We start from the raw sequence: 19,020 nt of genomic DNA, 5'->3' as shown, positions 1-19,020 counted from the left end.
GTGAGGGAGGAGGGCTCCGGCCGGTTTGCTGGCAGTAGCAGCGGGCTGGTGGGTGCTGAGGGCGGCAGCCGGGTGTGAGTGCGAGGACAGTCTGAAGGGCAGCCAGTGTTGACACGGTTGTCAACAAACAGAAAAGCAGAACCACTGCCTTGTAATGAAAGGCTTTAAAACTATACACACAAACGAAGTAGGTGCCTCCTGGCAACGGGAGGCCAGGGGCCACTGACCACTAACTATTTTCAGACGGGGTTGCTGGGCAGAGCCGGGTGCCCTGCCCTCGGTGAGAAACAGGTTCTGAAAGGTGCCGCGAAACCCCAAAGGAACGCCAGGCGACGTCAAAGTTGTAAACGTGGTTCCCAGACAAGGGGAGTTGAGGCTGCCCCTGGGCAGGGCCCCAGGTGAGGAAGGTGACCCGGAAGCTGCCTGTCCGGCCAGGGCAGAGACGGCCCCGCGGCTCCCACAGTCGTAATGGGATCGAAGACCAAGCAGTTGCTTGGATGTCGGGGAGGCGGGAACAGCTGAGCAAGAAGCCCCTGTGGGCAAGCCCGAGGTGTGAGGACCCGGGAGAGGGCGTTTGTCCCCTGAGGACGACACGTCCTTTGTCTTTGTGGATCAGGAGCAATTGCTTGCGAGAATTTAAACCTGACCCTGGTGAAGACCCGCAGGAGCCTAGGGTAGAGGGAAACTTCCTCAGCTCGAGTGAGGCCGTCGGCTTCGGCCGGGGCTGACAGGCTGCTGGATCTGGCTACGGCGCCCGCCTGGCCTTGTGACAGGCCCCGACTGTTGGGCACGACGCTGGCAGGGCGGCAGCCGGCACCTGCACCTCCGGCCTGCGGCCTGCTCGACTGCGGCGCCCCCTGCATGGTGCAGTGGCCATCCCGGCCCAGGCATGGCCCCGTGGGTGAGGGGGCGCCCACCGGGCTGCCGAGGGGCCTGAGCGCGGCCCTGTGGGCAGCTGGCCTGGGGTGTCGGGGCGGCCGCTGCAGTGCTGGCGCAGGGTCCTCCTGCCCTGCTCCTCGGGCTTGGTCCTTTCCGTGTGGTCCCGACCTGCCCTGCGGGAGCGAGAAAAACGGAACTGGTTTGGGCGCGTCCTGTCTAAGTGGACACAGGCCACCGTGGTTTCCAGTACGACACCTACTGTCCGCCCTGTTCCCGGGGCGCCGGGGCGTGCCGAGCGCCATGCGGGCCCTGCTGAGATGGGGTCCTGCCTTCCAGGACCGCATCATCGACGCCGGTCCCAAGGGGAACTATTCCCGGTTCATGAACCACAGCTGCCAGCCCAACTGCGAGACCCTCAAGTGGACGGTCAACGGCGACACGCGCGTGGGCCTCTTCGCCGTGTGTGACATCCCCGCAGGTGCGGCCGGCGGCGGGTCCGCGGGGCTCCCGCGTGGGGGCGGGGCCCGCGGGGGGCGGGGCAAGGGGCGGCCGTGGCAGGTGCCGTCTGCCTCCTCCCCCCAGGCACGGAGCTGACCTTCAACTACAACCTCGACTGTCTGGGCAACGAGAAGACCGTCTGCCGCTGCGGCGCCTCCAACTGCAGCGGGTTCCTGGGGGACAGGCCCAAGGTGAGGCTGCCGGGCGCCCGCCCTCCCGGGCACGCGCTGCCGACGGCCGGCGAGAGCTACCTCTGGGGCGCGGGGCGAACCCGACCCAGCCTCTCTGTTTCCGGGGCCCGCTGGCCGGGCGGCCCAGCTCCGCGGCCACGCGCCTCTCCACGGCGGCGGCGCTCGGGTCGCGTCTGCCTCGCGCCCTCCCCGGGGGCGGCGCTGGGTGGCCAGGGCTTCCCAGTGAGGGTGTGGGGTTCTCCCTCCAGACCTCAGCGCCCCTCTCCGCCGAGGACAAGGGCAAGAAGGGCAAGAAGAAGCAGCGGCGGCGGCGCGCGCGGGGCGAGGGCCGCAAGCAGTCGGAGGACGAGTGTTTCCGCTGCGGCGACGGCGGCCAGCTGGTGCTGTGCGACCGGCGGCTCTGCACCAAGGCCTACCACCTGTCCTGCCTGGGCCTGGGCAAGCGGCCCTTCGGTGGGTGGCGCCGCCCTGGGCCCGGGTGTTGGGGGAGCGGAGAGGGGCCCTTCCCCGGGGCAGGGTGCGGAGGCGCCCGGCAGGGAACATCCGATGTTTGTGAAGACGGGGGGCGGCGGGCGGGGGAGAGCCGGCGGCGCGAGAAGGGGGTTCTGAGCCAGGAGGCGCCCGCACGGGCCGTCCCGGGCCGCCGCTAGGGCTGGTCGGCGCCGTCGCCCGCCCCCCGGGGTGTCCACCGAGCGGCCCCGGGGCCCGTGCAGACCCGTGGCCGGCCCCTTGCTGACCCGCGTGTCCCGTTGCAGGGAAGTGGGAGTGCCCGTGGCACCACTGCGACGTGTGCGGCAAGCCCTCGGCCGCCTTCTGCCACCTCTGCCCCAACTCGTTCTGCAAGGAGCACCTCGAGGGCACGGCCTTCCGCGCCACCCAGGACGGGCGCGCCTACTGCTGCGAGCACGACCTCGGCGCCGACGCGGCCCGGAGCGCCAAGCCCGAGCCGCGCTGCCCGGGGCCGGCCAAGGCCAAGGGGCGGCGGCGGCGGCGGCGGCGCTGGCGGAGGGTCCCGGAGGCCAAGTAGTGCCGGGCGGCGGCCGGCCCGGGGCGCCGTGGCCCAGCGGGGAGGACGGATGGCTGGGCCCGCTCGGGAGCGGGGGACGCCTGGCCCCCGCTGAGCCGCCCCGGCGCCCTCGGCTGCTGGCTCGGAAGGTCCAGCCGTCCCCCGTCACCGCTGCACTTGGAGCCCCGAGAATGTCGAGGCTCCCCCCGCCCCGTTTTTAGGTTAAAGTTGTTGACGACGAACTGGCCTGTGAGACGGTTTTCTCTCGCCCGGAGTGTCTAGTCTAGTCCGTGGCCCGGGGCGCGCTCTGCTCTCGGACCTTCGCCGTGTCCTGCCGCCTCTTCCCTGGCGCCACCACTCAGGAGACCGGCCCGGCCCGGCCGAGGCTCAGCCCCGGGTTCCTTGGAGCCGGGCCGTGGCCGCGCCGCGCGCGAACAGCTGTCGTGGGTGTTTTGTACTAATGTGAAGTTTGCCTCAAGATGCTTCTCCGTCCGGGTGGCTGAGGGCGTCGGCATCCGTGGGAGCCCCCCTTTGCTCGCGTGGACGTGAGCAAGATGGGCTCCTGCGTCCCGCCCGGGCGCCCCGGAGGGCTGTTTCCACTTGGATTTTCTTTACCAGTTTCTGGCTTTTATTCGCAATATGTTTTTTGCTAAACTTGTTCCACAAATACCACCGACTGAAATGTGTACTTTCTGACGCGCCCCTGCGTCCTCGCTGTGAAGGAATGAACTGGGGGACCCCCCGAGCTTGCCCGTGGCGACTTGGGGCGCGTGGGTGCTGAGCTGTGTTCTGCCTCCCGGGCACGACCCGGTGCACCCCCCGGGACCCGGTTGGCAGGAGCTGCTCTTTCTGCGAAGTCTCTTTCCAGGGCCTGAGGAGACACCCCAGAGCCGCTGGCGTTTCCAGCCACTGCCACCTCCTCCCTCGGGTGGGGCTGTCCCCGGGGAGCCATGGCCCCCGAGGTTTCTTCTCAGAGGTGCCGCTTCTGTGGAGTCCTGGTCCTTGCTGGAGCTGCGCTTGACCCTCAGGACCCTCGGGCCGCCACGCTGGGAGGGGACTCGGCAGCAGGTGCCTTTTAGGCGTTTTCTCGGCGTCCCCTGAAAGGTCATCTGATCTGCAGGACTTGACACGCCATCCGCAGGGACGGCCGCCTCGGTGCGGCTGGGCCAGCGGCCCCTTCCGTTGCTCACAGCTTTGGGGGGGAGCCCGTGGGGCGTGGCCGCCCCCAGGCTGCGCTCACCCCAGCAAGGCTCTGCTCCCCAAGGGAGGCTTGTGGGGGCTCGGGTTCCACGCCTCTGCTGTGTCCTGACCAGCTGCCCCCCGACGCCCCCGGTGACCTGGGGCACAGCCCCGCAGAAGACCCGGGAAGGCGCGAGCCGGTGACCGGCCCCGTCAGCTGTGCAGACGCGCTTGGCGGGTGAAGCGTGGGGACCCGAGACCGTCGCCCGAGGAAGTACTGGACCAGTTGACAAACCGACGCCCCTGTGTGGAGCGCTGTGGTGCTGGCGACAGGCCCGGCCGAGCAGCCTGTCCTCCCCCGACACAGAACGCCGAGCGGGTCTGCCGTGCGCGCTGGGAAACGTGAACTCACTTTCGCACTCGACGGTGAAACCTCTGACTGCTGCGCGGCGCTGGCGCGCCCCGTTCTCTGACTCCCACGGCCGTGCCCGAAGGGTCACTGCGACGTGGCCGCCCCTTCAACACCAAGCCGCGAGCGACCGAACAACACTAACGGCTCTGGAGGACAGCCCGCGAGGAGCTGCCGGGTACAAGGCGCCCAGGGGAGCCGCCGTGCCGTGGCCCCAGGACACGGCCCCCCACCCCCACCCCCACCCCCCCGGGACGCTCGCGTTGACCTGCCCTCGGAGGCGTTTTCAGGAATGACACGCCCGTTTCAAAGTAACAAACGACCGTCCATTGCCAAACTGTGGGCCCCGCCAGCAGAGCGCCGCCGGGTGAGCCGGAGGAAAGCGCCGCCCTCGGGTGCCCGCGCCGAGCTGGAAAGCCCCTCGGAAATGCAACGGGAACGGGCACGTGCCCGCTGGCGGCGAGGCCGGGCCCTCCAGGGCGCACGGTGCCGGCGCTGGCCCGGACAGGCCTAAAAGCTTGACATTGGCTGGGGGGTGGGGGGCGCGGCGGGACGAGGCGGGACCGTAGGGGTGAGGCTGCCGCCGGGGCGAGAGCATCGCGAGCGAAGTTGTGTTTGGAAAGTTGCGTCTAAGTATTTTTGTATTAAAACCATTTAAAGGCCCTTTTCCACGCCTTCTTGTATCTGGGGTCGCACTCCCGAGGGGAGGCGCCCGCCCAGACCTCAGCCCGCGGGGTGGCGCTGGCCCCGGAACGCTCCCTTCCCGGGGGCTGCTGAAGGGGGCGCGGCCAGACGCGCCGGCCTCTGGGCCCAGGACCCCGCCCATGGGCGCCCCGAGGAGCCGGGCCCGGGAGCAGAGGACAGGCCGGCTGCAGGCGCTCGCTTTAGAAACGCTGTTTTAATGACTCCGGGGGTCTCCACGCGAGAACAGGCGCCCGAGGTGGGTCTCCCCAGCCACGACGGACAGGCCCCGGCCCCCGGCCCCGGCGGGGCCCCCACCCTGTCTCGGCAGCACCAGGCGCCACCTTGGGGCCCCTCAAGCTTGTGGGGGGGAGGGAGAGGCCGCCGCAACAGCGAGGAAAGCCCCCCCTGCACGGCCAGTGGAATCTAAGAAAAAATTTTTAAAAAGGTAGAAAGACGAACAGGCAGAAAGCCGCAGCTGGGATCGGGAAGTTCGAACGTTCTGGGTTAACGTCAACATTGAAAATAGAATCACGGAATACAGAAAAGCGTCTCATCGCACCGAAGGTAACCCCGGGAAAATTTTAAAAACTCAGTCCGACCCTCCGAGCGCCGACGGCGCAGCCCGGGCGGGCGGCCTAGGACACGTTGGCCATGGGCTTGTACTTCTTGAAGCGCGTCCACTGGCCCGTGGTGTAGTTCATCTCGAACACGGTGTCCACCAGCATGGTGGTGCTGCCCTGGCTGTCGGCTTTGGGCAGGTCCTCCGTGTGCTCGCTCAGCTTGATCTGGATCACGTCGCCCTGCTCCTGGCACGGGTTCTCTGCGGAGAGCAGGGCCATGGGCAGGCGCCGCCCGCCCCACACCCCGCCCCCCGCCCCGGCCCCAAGCACCCACCTCGGGAGCCGGCCATGAAGCCCAGGATGAGGGCCTTCTCGGGCCGCGTCACCTTGTTGGCCGTCTTGAACATCTCCCGTGCGGCCAGTATCTGTTCCTTCTGCAAGTCCAGGCGGGGTGTGGGTGCCAGGGCCCCGTGTGCTGCCCACCCCTCCCACCCCCATCCCGGCGGGCCCCTCGCCAGAGGCCACTCCTACCGTGAGAGAGAGGTTCTTCTTGGGCTGCTGCTGCTGCTGGGCCAGGGGCTGGGTCTGTGAGGTCACCATGGCCACCGGCGGCGTCTGGGAGGCTGGGGCGACGGCTGGGGGCGTGGTGGGTGTCAGGGGTGAGGCGGGAGCTTCAGGCGGGGGCGCGGGCGCGGCTGGGCTCAGGCCGCTGTTGTACATGGGCGCCCTCTGCTTGAACTGCGTGGGCAGAGCAGGGCCGGGGGTGCTGGGCTCCTCGGGGGGCCGGCTGGCCTGCAGGCTGGTCTCCCGAGCAGATGAAGCTGCAGGGAGAGTTAGACAGGTGAGGGGTGCTGGGGGCCGGGCCGCTCTCCCGGGCGGTGCCAACACCCCTACTCTAAGTGGCCCGTCTGTCCCCAGAAAGGGCAACGCAGCTGAAAACATTTTCCCTGGAAACCTGCGCTGGTCACAAAAGACACCGAAGTCCTGGCCTCCAAAGGCGTGCCGGGGTCCTGGCCGGCGCTGCCATCCCGCAGCCCACTCACCCGGCGGGGTCTCCGAGCTGGGGATGTAGGAGGAGGCCGGGACCACGCTGGGTGTCGCTGGCAGGTAGCTCGTAGAGGGCAGTGCGGGCTCGTTCAGAGACCCGAGTTTCTGGAAGACAGCGGGGCTCATGGAGGCTGGGCTGTGGGCCCCAACAGACGCCCCCCGCCGGTCCAGCCCCTGCATGCGGGCGCTGCCTAGCCTCTGCCTGGCCACAGCAGGGCGCCTGGGAAGGAGACGCCCCACAGCACCACGTTACCACGAGCGCCGGTGCAGGTGGACAGGCCCGTGCCAAGGACACCCAGTTCGGCACGCGAGGACAGCAGCCCGGCGCCCAGGAGCCGCCGCCGCCGCCAAGGCGCCTGTGGGTGTGCCCAGCAGCGAGGGCCTCCAAGCAGTGCAGCGGAGCTCATGGGGGCCGCGTCTGGCCCCCCGGCCCCCCAGTGCCCGCCGCTGCCGGACGGAGGGAACGCCAAGCTGCAGTGGTGAGGAGGCCGCGAGCCCACAGCTGTGCTGCCCGCGTCAGGGCCCCAGCGGGCAGCGGCTCAGCCACCCGCCCACGCGTGCACACGCAGCGGGAACGAGGGGCCCACGGGCGGCCACGAGGCCCGGAGGCGCTGGGCTACCTGAGTGGACACCAGGCCGGCCGCGTAGTCGGGGGTGGCGTTTTCGATGACGGTCTCCTCCTTGGCCGGCTTCTCCACCACGTCCGCATCTGCCGCAGAGCGGGCGCCGTCAGGCCGGGGCCGCCCCCCACGGACAGGCCCGAGCCCCCAGGGCGGCTTCTGCCGCGGGCGCCGGGTCGAAGCGGGGTGAACAGGGCCCCCCGCGCCCAGCGCCAACGGCTCATCCTCGGAGGGGCACCCGCGAGAGGGCAGGGGGGGGCAGAAGGCGGCCCCCGGCCCCACGGGCAGCACCGAGCACGCACCGAGCGTCTTCCTCCTCCTCTTGGCCTCGCGGCCGGCGCCCACCATGTCCAGCTCCGAGATGTCGAGCAGCTGCCAACAGAGAGGCCGCCCTCAGTGGCAGGCGGGCACCAGGCATGCCCCGGGGCCCAGGACGTGGAGGGGCGCCCACCTTCACTCCCCGCTCCTTGCGCAGAGGCGTCCGCGAGGGCGGGATGGGGGTCCTGTTCCCGGCGGGGCTGAAGACGCTGGGGGTGGTCGGGCTCCGGAACGGGGCCTGCTTGGGGATGCCTTTGAGCGGGGCTGCAGAGGGGAGGCGGCGAGTGGCGGTGAGCCAGGGCTGTCGGGGTGCCCCCGCGCCCTAGCAGATGAGGCCCCCTCTCCGTCCCCGCGGCCAAGCACTGGGGCGGGCGCCAGCCAGCGGGCAGCGACGTCACTGCCGACCTGTGGACTCCGGCAAACGCCGGACACGCGCCCATGCAGACCCTCCCCCGGCACGTCACCCACACTGCGCAGCGGGGGCCCCTCTCCTCTGAGCCTGGTCCTGCCTGTCAGGGCCCCAGGGCCCACCTGGCCGCTAGCCCGAGAAAGGCTGGCCCGGGCAGCCGCGCCCCTCCCCCTGCCCTACGCGACGGCTGGGCACGGCCGAGGGGCCGGGACCGCCCACTGAGTGCAGCCCCCCCCCCCAGGAGGCTGCAAGGACACGCTGCCTCGTCCTCTGGGTTCCCGGGTGCCCCGCCGGGCACGGAGACGAGGACAGGCAGGCTGCCCGAGCTGCCAAGGCCGCCTGCAGCCACCGTGCTGAGGTGAGGCCGGGGCCACCCAGAGGCAGGCCCTGCGGGAGCACATCCAGAGCGTGGGCCTGCCGGTGACCGCTGCAAGTGACCCAAGGGGCACGGGCACAGGGCTGGCCAGGCCCCAGCGGGCAGCGGGCAGCGGGCAGCGGGGATGAGGCCTCCCAGCGGCAGCCCGCCGTCTCCCCTCAGACGCTCTCTGGCAGGACGGGGCTGGGCTTTCTGTCCCCAAACCAGACAAAGACGCGGGCTGGAGCGCCGGCGTGGGGCCAACGGCCGGCTCAGGGTGCAGGCAGACAGGCTCCCCGCGGGCCCGTGGCGCTGGGAGCGGCTACCCCGCCCAGGCTCTCCTCGGCTCAACAGGCCCGAGAGGCGCTTGGGGCCTCACCCTGATCTGGCATCGTGAACGAGGGAAAACAGTATCTTTTGGGTGCACCCCCGCGGCCCAAGGAGAGGCCGTGGCCCACAGGAGGGGGCGGCAGCGGCTTACTGGTGGTGTCCATCTTGCGGAGCAGCCCGCGGCCCTTGGCGTGGAAGGGCACCCCCGCGCTCCTTTTCAGCTGCTGGGCGGTCTCCGTGGCTGTGGGCAAGAAATCAGGTGACAGGGTGCCCCCGGTGGCCCCGGCGCAGGGCGGCGAGCCCCGAGCCACGCACGCACGCACGCACGGCGCGTTTCCGCACGGGTCCACGTGGTTGCGGGGACGCCGCTCAGGCCGCCCCAGGGGACAGCGTCTGTGCAGGCCGCGGGTGAGGGCGGCGAGGGTGGCGCCCCGGCGCCGAGCCGGGTCCTGGCGGTGGCTCCCGCCCGAGGCGCGGGTCCTGCGGCGGGGGCAGCGCCGGCGCCCAGCACCTGTCCTGAGCGGGAGCCGCGTGGCTTCTGCAAGGCGCCGAGACCGCCCACGGGTGCAGGGCCGTCTCCCCGAGCACCCCGCACGCGTGTGGGACCCCTCCCCGCCGCCAGGAACCCCGCGAGCGCACGGCCCACACGGCTCGGGGTCAAGGGCGGTCCCGCGGCAGCCACGCTGGCTCCGGGCAGGTTCCAGGACAGGCCGCCTCGCGGCACCTCCACGGACCCAGCCGGAGCCGGGGAGACAGACGAAGGGGCCGTCCGCTCAGGGCCGCCCCGCGCCCCCCGCGCCCCCCTCGCCCCCGCGCCCCCTCGCCCCCGCGCACTCACACTTCTGCAGCAGCTCGGCCCGCAGCGTGGCGCTCTTCGGCTTCCTCTTCAGCTGGAAGTGCTTCACCGGCGGCGTGAGGGGCCCGGCCAGCGTGGTCAGGGCGTTCTTGTTCAGGTACTGGCACTCCAGCGGCAGCATGGCCGACGCCTCGCACTCGTTCACTGCGCGGTCGGGAAGGCCCCAGGCGCGTCGGGGCCCCGCACAGCGTGAGCCACGCGGCTTCTGCTCGAGCCGCAGACCCGCCATGGCACCCACAGACAAGCGGCACCCACAGAAAAGTAGCGCCCACCAACGCACCTCCGCCCCCTCCCAGCAACCGGGCCCTGCGCTGCCCCGGGCGGGTATCCTCCTGCGGGGAGCCCAGGAGCTTTTTACAGCAGACCTGGCTGGGCAGCGCCCTCGGGAGGCCAGGCCTGTCCATGAAGCTCCAGGCTTCTCAGGCCCGGTCAGAAGCCTCTCCTGGCCGCGCCTGGCCCCCGGTCTGCAGAAGCAGCAGCCCGCACATCCCGGGTGGGCCTGACACCCAAGAGGGGCTCCCCCGGCCCGAGGGAGGCGAGGAACTGCCCTGGAGGGCAGCCCAGCACGTTCCCGGCCTCCTGATCACCCCGAATGCCCAGAAGCCCGCCTCGAGCAGAGGACAGAGCCGGGCCCTGCTGCCTGGAACAGGTCACCCAGGTGGGGGTGGACCCCCCTGGGCCCTCCTTGAGCCACCCCCAGGGTCTGCTTCCCAAAGCTCTGGGAGTTTCTCTGCCGCGCAGGCAGCAGCACAGGAAACGAAGCCGGGAGCCTCCTGGCGAGGGGGCAGGGCCGCCGTGGGGCAGGCACGGGCGTCTGGAAGGGCCGTGGCGCCCTCGCTCCGGAGGGAGAGGAAGCCAGGGAGGCGCCGTGTCTCTCCCGCGCTCTGCAAACAGCCCCTCGGGGGTGCATTCCTGCTCCAAATGACCCAACTGGCGTCTCCAGGACGCGTCTCTGGGCGCCCTCAGTGAGGATGGGCAGCCCGTGCGGGCAACGGGCGGAGACACCCCGCGTCCAGGAGGGCAGGGCGGGCGCGCAGAACCCCCTGGGGCGGCCCCCGACAGCCCTGAGGTCAGCTCCCTCGCAGGCGGGTGCACAAGGCCAGTTTCCGGCCCCCGACCCCAGCAAACGGCGCGCCGTACCCTTCTCTCTGAGCTCTCCCAGGATGTCCTGGACGTTGGGGTTCTGCTCTTCGAGGTCAAGGTTAAGCGAGCCGGTGTCGGGGAAGGACTTAAGAATGTCCGCAACCATGAGCACCCAGGGGTCCGAGTCCAGGGTGGCGAGCTGGATGATTTCAGTCAGGGCACCCTTCATCTGGGAGAAAGCAGGGCCGGTGCTCAGGGGCAGCCCCCTCCACCGGGCGGGGAGCAGCGGGGACTGTCCTGCCCGAGCTGCCCCCACCCCCCCGCCTTCTCCATGACCTGCCGGCCGACCGCTGCTGCAAGCGAGGGGGGCCTTGCCCATGGACACCCAGCGCCCCAGGCTCCCGAGGGCCCCCAGGGGCGGTGGCACAAGAGGACAGACGGGCCCTGAGCGCGCGCCCGCCTTTCTCCAGGGGCCGAGGAGGCCGAGGCGCACCGGGCATGGGTGGGGCCTGGTGCGCTCCCGCCAGCGCAGAGGAGAGCAGAGGCCGCCAGGCAGCACAGGGCACAAGGAACCCCCCACGCCCCAGCCCGAGCTCTGCCAGCACCACAGGGCGGCGCCGCACGGGGCCCCGCAGGTCTCCGTCGCTGCAGCCGCGGCAGGTGGCCTCAGAGCCCTTGTGTGTGGCGGCCGCCCGCCCGCACCACGGGGGACCCATCCGGCGTGCGCTGGGAGCTGACGGGCTCACTGGCCCACGGAGCCTTGTTGCCGGGACCCGCCTCGGAGCCCTGTGACGGAGAGCCGCCTCCTGCGCCCGGGACTGGACCCATCCCGGGCTACGGGCCGACCCCCCACAGGACTGAAGAGTGGCCCGATCAGGCGTGGGGGCCCGGGAGCCGGGGTCGGCGCCAGTGCCCGAGGGAGAGAAGACGGCTCCAGCCTCCGAGGAGACGGGGAGACTCTGCTCCTGGCTCGGGGAAAAGAGGAAGAGCGGCGCCGGCAGGAGAGAAGCCAAAGACCTCTGCGGGACGGGACGGCCTCCGCCCTGCCGGTGGCCTGAGGGGAGCCCCAAGGGTCCCGGGCCTGGCAACGCAAAGGGCTGTTTGCTGTTGGCGTCGCCCGCAGACCCCCAAGAGCTGTGAGCGCCGGGTGTCTCTGACGCCGCCTCCAGGGGCCTTCACGCCGGCCCGCGCCGGGCAGCGCTGCTGGCGACCAGGCGCCCCCGCCCCGGCCCCCCGCGCGCTCCGGGTGAGCAGCCGCCCCGTGTGGGTACGGCGAGCGCGTCTCCCTGTGGGTAAGACGGAGCCCCTGGTGGCCGTCCCTGGAGCCGGACGGCTCTTGCAATTTCGCATGCAGGCGAGACCCCCGGACGGCGGCCTGTCCCCTAGCGGGCACTGCCCCTTGTCTGGCCGCCGGCCCCCGCCTTGCGGTGTTGTGCTGCCGGAGCCCTCGCTTTCAGCCTTTCGGGGCTTTTTTTTTTTTTTATAAGTAATATTCTTTTTTTTTTTTTTTTTAATAGAGGCATGCTTTATTTATTTGTTTGTTTGTTTGTTTGTTTATACATGCACTGGGCACAGTCAGAAGCGCGGGAGGGTGAGAGGATTCACCAGAGCCAGAGCGGGGAGCAGAGCAGGCAGAAGGACCGAAGGACACTGCTGAGGGGAGCAGCGGGCGGCAGGAGAGGTCTGCGCGCCATGCGGGACCCTCCTCCCGTGGTCGGGGAGCAGCCGGGGATTGAACCAGCTCCTCAGGCACGGGCAGCTTCGCAACCCAGCGCTCAACCGCTGCGCCACCGGGGAGGCCTTTCGGGGCTTTTTGGCGGCTCTCTGGTCTCAGCCCAGGCAGGGGTGGCCCTTCCGCCCCCCCCCCCGGTGGCCCCCCGCCTTGCCGTTTTGGGGCCCTGTCCGCTCCTGACTCAGTTTGTTGCTTTCTGCAGAGCCACCTGCAGAGCCACACGAGGGCAGCGAACCAAAGGGAACGGGCACATGCTACGACCAGACGCCACGATACAGACAAGGCCTGAGAAGTCAACAGACGGGGCCAGAGGCCCAACTCCGCCAGCGACGTCCGCGAGAACACAAGGATCCCGCCAGGCGGCTGAGCTGAGAAAACGGAAACCTGGGCCAGCAGCAGCGCTGACGGCAGGGCCCGGGAGCCCTCAGGCACTGCAGGGGCGCGCGGTGGGCACAAAGTCAGCACTTTGGCAAAGTAAACACATCCCATGACTCCACAGCGCCACCCGGAGGCACAGACTCCAAAGCACCTCTGCCAGCCCAGCTGACGCAAGCCAGGGCCGGCAGCAGCGGGGGCAGTGAGCCCGCACGGCTTCAGCACCACAGGAAACTGTTCCAAAAAGAAATAACCCTTCATAACATTCCAAAAATTCTTTGCTCAGAGGCCTTACAAAAATTAGGTGACAGGGCCTCCCCCAGGGGCGCAGCGGCTGAGCGCTGGGCTGCGAAGCTGCCCGCGGCCTCTGCGGCGCCAGTTCGATCCCCGGCTGCTCCCCGGCCACCGGAGGAGGGTCCCGCATGGCGCGCAGACCTCTCCTGCCGCCCGCTGCTCCCCTCAGCAGTGTCCTTCGGTCCTTCTGCCTGCTCTGCTCCCCGCTCTGGCTCTGGTGGATTCTCTCACCCTCCCGCGCTTCTGACTGTACCCAGTGCTTGTATAAATAAACAAACAAACAAACAAACAAACAAACAAATAAAACATGCCTCTATAAAAATTAAAAAAAAAAAAAAAGAAGTAAAACAGAAGCAAGGGCAGGAAGGAAAAGACAGGCAGTGGAGACGCGGTGCGAGGCCGCAGAGGAACTCACTCGAGAACACAGCGGAGACCCTGCGGAGCAGCGAAGTCTCACACACCCCAGGGAGAGTCACAGAGACAAGAAGAAAAACAGCTGGAAGCCATTATTTGAAGAGATGATTGCTGAGAGTTTTCTACAACTGATGAACTACAACCATGATTTCAAGAAACCCAACAAATTTCGTAAGATAAACTTAAAACCTTTTTTCACCAAAACATGCTGTCAGAAACGGAAGGCCTGTGGCGCGTCTGACGACCTGGAGGCAGCTTCTGAGCGTCAGGCCCGAGCGGGACGTCTCCCTCTTCCAGACAAGACATCCAATAGGGAAGCTTGCGAGAGGCTGAGTCAGACAAGAGTCCCTCCAGCAGGGCCTCCCCCAGCGGCGCAGCGGTTGAGCGGCGGGCTGTGAAGCTGTCCGCAGCCTCTGCAGCGCCGGTTCCATCCTGGTCGGCCAGTGAGGGTCCCACACGGCGAGCAGACCTCTCCTGTCTCGCCCGCCGCTCCCCTCAGCAGTGTGTTTCCGTCAGTCTGCCTGTTCTGCTCCCCGCTCTGTCTCTGGTGAGTCCTCTCACCCTCCTGCGCATCTGGCCTGTACCCCGGTTCTTGCGTAAATAAATAAATAAATCTTTAAAAAAAAAAAAAAAAAAAAAAAGAGTCCCTCCGGGAGCAAGGTGGCCACAGTGACTGAAGAAAAGGGCTTGCTAGGGCATGTCACTCTCACAGCATCCTGTTCGCTGCCCTGGCTGATGCGCGCATGGCCCCCAGACGGTGATGACCGAACCTTAGGGCTGCCCAGAGGACTCTGCGGGGAGCTCTCAGTCACCTCTGTTCTCCCTAAAACTTCCTTCTGGAGTTGACACTGGCTTCATTAGTGTTTCCTCACAGTCCTTTCAAATAGAGCTAAAACATCATGAAGTCATTATTACATTTTGAGACTTTGCAGTTAACAAACACTGCAGGTATGACGTCTTCTGCCTCCGTCTTCAAGACCTCATTCCTGCTGCCCTAACCAGGTAGTGAAGTCTAAAGAGAGGAGGGGCCTGAATTCATTTCTATAACTTCAGTGAAAAAAATAAAATACCAAATGAGGAAAGTCCTCCCTGGTATTGGCTGAGAACTACTGCTCACTTGGCTGTTAAGAGGAACAGATCAGGGCCTCCCTGGGGGCGCAGGGGTTAAAGGCTCAGCGCTATCAAGCTATCACCAGCCACTGCCACTTATGCTTGAGTTCAATCCCCCGCCAGGGAGCTACCCACATGGCGCAGCAGACCTCTCCTGCCTTGGCTGCTGCTCCCCTTAGCAGTGGATTTCAGTAGACCTGCCTGTTCTACTCCCCGCTGTCTCTGGTGATTCCTCTCATACACACACCTCTGGCCTGTACCCTAGTTCTTCTATGCATAAATAAAATAATCTTTTAAAAAAAAAGGAGATACAGATCACATCACAAACAAGTGATGGCTTCGGGATTTCATTAAGGAACACAAGTTATAGCAGATGCTGTGTATAGCTGTCAGTTTTATGTGTCCACTGGACTGACCACAGCCATCTGCTCAAACAAGATACCAGGAGTGTCTGTGAGGGTGGATGAGATTAACATTTCAACTGGAGGAATGAAGCTGACTGCTGCCCCCGCCCCCCCCCCATGTGGGCAGGCTTCATCCAATCAACTTAAGACATAAACAGAACAAGGCATGATGACACTCCTGTCTTGACCACAGAGCTGGGTTTGAATTTCTTAGGTCTCCAGCCTGGTGACTTTGGCCTAGATCAGCTCTCATGGCTCTCCAGCCTCAGCACTTCAGATGCCAGGATCACAGCAGTCCATTCTTTTTTAACAAAACACAACTCTCCTCTACCTCCCCACCCCTGCCCCAACACACACACCCTATTGGTTCGGTGACTCTGGAGACCTGTGTCTCATATAGCATGGGACACATCCAACCCAGTCCTCGAGTCCCTCCGGGTCTTGCATCTATGGTCCTATGTAGAAAAATATGGTCTTAAGAATGATGGCATCAGGTCCTTAAACAACTGAAGATAAAGAACAGACACAAGTGAATTAAGACACTTTGGAGGGCCTCCCTGGTGGCGCAAGGGGTTAAGCACCGCACTATGAAGCAATCGCAGCCTCTGCAGCACAAGTTCGATCCCCAGCCAGGGAGCTACCCACATGGTGCAGCAGACCTCTCCTGGCTCACCTGCTGCTCCCCTCAGCAGTGGATTTCAGTCAGTCTGCCTGTTCTGCTCCCCACTCTGTCTCTGGTGAATCCTCTCACCCCCCACATCTCTGGCCTGTACCCCAGCTCTTATATGCATAAATAAATCTTTCACAAAAAAAAAAAGATATTTTAGAAAAGTTCTTCATACTAAGAAAATAAATGAAAAACAAAAATGCTCTTCAGAAAAGCAAATTACCCAGAATGGCTCAGTCCTTTAGCAGTCTAGCTAAATGAAGTCTTTCACTAAACTTTCTGGTAACAAGGTCAGTCCGAAAGCACAAGCTCTGTGTAAAGAAAAATCAGTGAAGGAAAGCCAACAAAAAACTATATAATAAATGCCAGGAAAAAACAGACTTTAAGGAAAAAACATCAGCTACAGAATACGCTACATAAAGATCCATGGCTCTGCTCACCAGGCAACTATAGCAAAAGTTGACAAACTTGTAAGGAAGAAAAACTAAATTCATAATAGAGGTCAACACACTCCTCACTACTTGATAATTTAATACAGTAGACCTATGCAATATGATCAAGCAAATTTGATCTCACTAACACAAGGGATCTCAAAACTAGAGAATAAGGTTCTCAAGCTCATACATGGTCTACAAAAACTGACCATATACTTTGCCATTAAGCAAATCTTAGATTTCAGGTGACTGAAATAATGTAGACCACATTCTCTGACAAATGTTAATACAGCTAAAACACGTCTCCTTCTAATGTATGGAAACAAAGAAACATCCCCAATTACAGAGGAATCAGTTAAAAAAAATCCTAAAACCCCCATTATAGAGGAATCAGTTAAAACAAAAAATCCTAAAAATAAGAAAGCACTATGATTTGCTAATGAAAACTTATAATAAGAGACAGGGCCTGCCTGGTGGCGCAAGGGATTAAGACGCAACCTATGAAGCTGTTCGCAGCCACTGCAGCACGAGTTCGATCCCCGGCCAGGGAGCTGCTGCACACATGGCACAGACGACCTCTCCTGACTCGCCCGCTGCTCCCCTCAGCAGCATGTTTCAGGGGATCCGCCTGCTCTGCTCCCCACTGTCTCTGGTGGATCCTCTCACCCCCACACCTCTGCCTTGTATCCCAGCTGTTGAATAAATAAATAAAATCTTTTTAAAAAAAATTAGCGAGGCCTCCCTGGTGGCGCAGGCGGTTGAGCGCAGCGCCGTGAAGCTGTCCACAGCCTCCGCAGTGCCGGGTCCACCCCGCCCGCCAGAGAGAGATGCCCACAAGGCGGGGCGGCCCTCTCCTGTCTCCCCGCTGCTCCCTCAGCAGTGGATTTCTCTCGGTCTGCCTGTTCTGCTCCCCACTCTGTCTCTGGGGCGTCCTCTTACCCCCGCACCGCTGGCCTGCACCCCAGTTCTTGCGTGCATAAATAAATCTTGAAAAAAAAAAAAAAATACTGCAGGTGCCCCGCCAGCTTGCGTGCCACAGCCGCGCTCAGGAGGCACCACCACCATCAGGAAACAAACGCTCCAAAGAGGAAAGCACAAAACAGCTGCACCCCCTTTCCAGGGGGCGGCCCCCCAAAGCTCGCCGGGAGCGCGAGGCACCCCGCAGCGCGTCACGGGGGGGGGGGGACGGGAGGTGCTGGGGGTGCGGGCGGGGCTGTCCGGTCGGGGCCGCGAGCCTCACTGCGACGGGATTTTACGCGTTTGATAAAATTCAAAATTCGGTTCTGGTCTCAACTGCCAGGGCGGCGGCGGCCGAAGCGACCCGCCAGCAACCGAGGGGCGCTCGGGCCGGACCGCCGGGCCGGGCGGGTCTCCCAGCTCCGTCCCGGGGTCCCCAGCGGCCCCCGGGGGCGCCCCCATGCCCAGGCCGCCGGGGGGCCGAGGCCGCCCGCCCCGGCCCCCGCCCCCGCGCCCCGGACGCCGCGCGCCCCCCACGGCCGCAGAGGCGGCGCCGGAGCCCGGAGGGACCAGCGGCGTCACGGCCCTCGCCCGGCTCCGCGCTCGGGGGCGGGGTGAAGGGGGGAGCGGGGGGCGGGGTTCTGGGGGAGCTGGGGGGGCGGGCGGGGGCTGTGGGGGAGCGGGGTGCCGGGGGGGCGGGAGGAGGGGGGCCGGGGGGGCCGGGGGGGCCGGGGGTTCGGTCCGCTCGGCCCGCGGAGCCGCCTCCCTACCTCGTCCACCGCGCGGCGCGGGAGGTGCAGCGTCCCGAGCAGCAGCTTGAGCTTCACGGCGGAGGAGAGGCCGTGGAAGCAGAGGCGGATGTTGTCGATGACCGCGGCCGTGAGCAGGGACGCGATGCTGGGCGGCGCCCACAGCTCGTCGGTGGCCCCCAGCTTGTTGTGCAGCCACAGGCCCGTGTCGCTCTCCCGCATGGACGCCATCTTGGGGGGCCGGGCGCCGCCGCGCCGGCATCTTATGGAGACACCTACGCGCCGCAGGACCCCAACATGGCGTCGGGGGCGGGGCCTGGGCGGGGCGTCGGCCGGGAGGGACGGGCGGGCGGGCGGCGCGGAGGGTGACGTCAGGGCGGCGCGCCGCGCGGAGGCCGAGGCCGGAGGTCCCGCGGGAGCTGGGGCGCGCCCCGCGCCCGGGGCCGTCGGAGCCGGCGGCAGAGTCGGGGCTCCCCGCGGGCGGGCCCCGGCGCGCGTCCGATCACTCCCGCGAGGGCCCGCCAGGCCGAGGCGCTGCGGGTCGCGCCTCGAGGGCCGGCGCGGCTTCCCCGGCCTGGCCCGCCCGTCCCGGCGGCCGCGCTCGCTGGGGCCTGCGCCGCCGCCCGCACCCGTCGGGGCTGGGGCGGCCCCTCCCGCGTGGCCGGCGCTGCCGTCCGGCCCCCGGGTCGAAGTCAGCCCCGGCACCGCCGGCCGGCCCGAGCCGTCCTTGGGCGTCAGCCGTGAAGCCGCAAAGCAGAGATTTCAGCGGAAGCCGGACCGTCCCGGGCAGGGGCTTCCCCCGGGCAGCCCCTCGCGTGCCCCAGGCAGCCCCAGTCTCCGGGCCCAGAGCCGGGGAACCGGCCTCTGACCGCAGGAAGGCGCGCCTAGGGGCGACCTCCCAGCCCTGTCCTCCGGCCGCCCGCGCCTCCCTCCTCCGTCTGGCGCGTCTGCCCACTCCTGTCACGAGCCGTCTGGGGGACCGCGAGCGCCAGCCTGTGTCTTCCTAATGGCTCAGTCTCCCTCTTTCCGCTTGGTTGAGTCCACTGGGAGGGCCCGGCCTCCCCTTCTCTCTGCGCCTGGGCTGCTGCGAGGGCTGCAGAGCAGTGCCCTGGGGTCAGGGCCCGCTGTCCTCCTTGCTTGGGGTGAGGGCAGACTGTGGTTTTATTTCATCCAAGTCTTTCTTCCACCGCCAGCCCCAGAGCGCGCTGCTCTCCCCCAGCACCTCACCCCTGCTCTACTGCGCTTGGAGTATGTCCTGACGTGTGTGCCGACAAATGCTAATGACAACCCTGTATTTTGTGTCTTCAGCGGACAGACCCACCGCATGTTAACTTTATATTCCCCAAGGATTAAGCCCTCACATTGCTTCCCATTGCCTGCCCTGCAAACAGCCTGTGAGAGCCTGGTCGGAGCTCCTCTTGACTGGGAGGGCTGGGAGATACAGGCCCCAGAGCAGGGGG

The 19,020-nt window shown here is 66.2% G+C and overlaps 2 protein-coding genes across 4 annotated transcripts in view; one reads left to right on the top strand and one right to left on the bottom strand.

Moving 5' to 3' along the window:
• Nucleotides 1–2,595, top strand: part of NSD2 (nuclear receptor binding SET domain protein 2) — a gene marked incomplete at both ends in the record, with an annotated part of 28,809 nt that extends 26,214 nt beyond the window's left edge. Inside the window, 4 exons of the mRNA XM_084233510.1 lie at nucleotides 1,216–1,357; nucleotides 1,462–1,568; nucleotides 1,817–2,021; nucleotides 2,324–2,595. Coding sequence (XP_084089636.1) covers nucleotides 1,216–1,357; nucleotides 1,462–1,568; nucleotides 1,817–2,021; nucleotides 2,324–2,595 — 726 coding nt within the window. The remainder of the gene's footprint in view (nucleotides 1–1,215; nucleotides 1,358–1,461; nucleotides 1,569–1,816; nucleotides 2,022–2,323) is intronic.
• A 2,886-nt stretch (nucleotides 2,596–5,481) lies between these two features.
• NELFA (negative elongation factor complex member A) lies at nucleotides 5,482–17,912 on the bottom strand (the record flags this gene model as incomplete). Of its 3 annotated transcripts, none has more annotated exons than XM_084233201.1 (11): nucleotides 17,582–17,912; nucleotides 10,482–10,653; nucleotides 9,324–9,485; nucleotides 8,614–8,726; nucleotides 7,525–7,692; nucleotides 7,376–7,445; nucleotides 7,074–7,162; nucleotides 6,450–6,558; nucleotides 5,938–6,227; nucleotides 5,741–5,840; nucleotides 5,482–5,666 (listed from the first exon to the last, which is right to left on the bottom strand). In XM_084233201.1, the coding sequence occupies exons 1-11, from the start codon at nucleotides 17,789–17,791 to the stop codon at nucleotides 5,482–5,484; spliced, it is 1,668 nt and encodes a 555-aa protein (XP_084089327.1). In that variant the 5' UTR covers nucleotides 17,792–17,912. The 3 variants fall into 3 exon arrangements, with proteins under 3 accessions (XP_084089327.1, XP_084089328.1, XP_084089329.1); XM_084233202.1 differs by having other exon boundaries at nucleotides 7,525–7,655; nucleotides 8,637–8,726; XM_084233203.1 differs by lacking the exon at nucleotides 9,324–9,485 and having other exon boundaries at nucleotides 7,525–7,655; nucleotides 8,637–8,726.
• Nucleotides 17,913–19,020: the final 1,108 nt, after the last annotated feature.

The sequence above is a fragment of the Talpa europaea genome, assembly GCF_964194135.1.
Source record: "Talpa europaea genome assembly, chromosome: 5".
NCBI classification, from domain to species: domain Eukaryota; kingdom Metazoa; phylum Chordata; class Mammalia; order Eulipotyphla; family Talpidae; genus Talpa; species Talpa europaea.
This window is presented reverse-complemented; position numbering and strand designations above follow the sequence as displayed.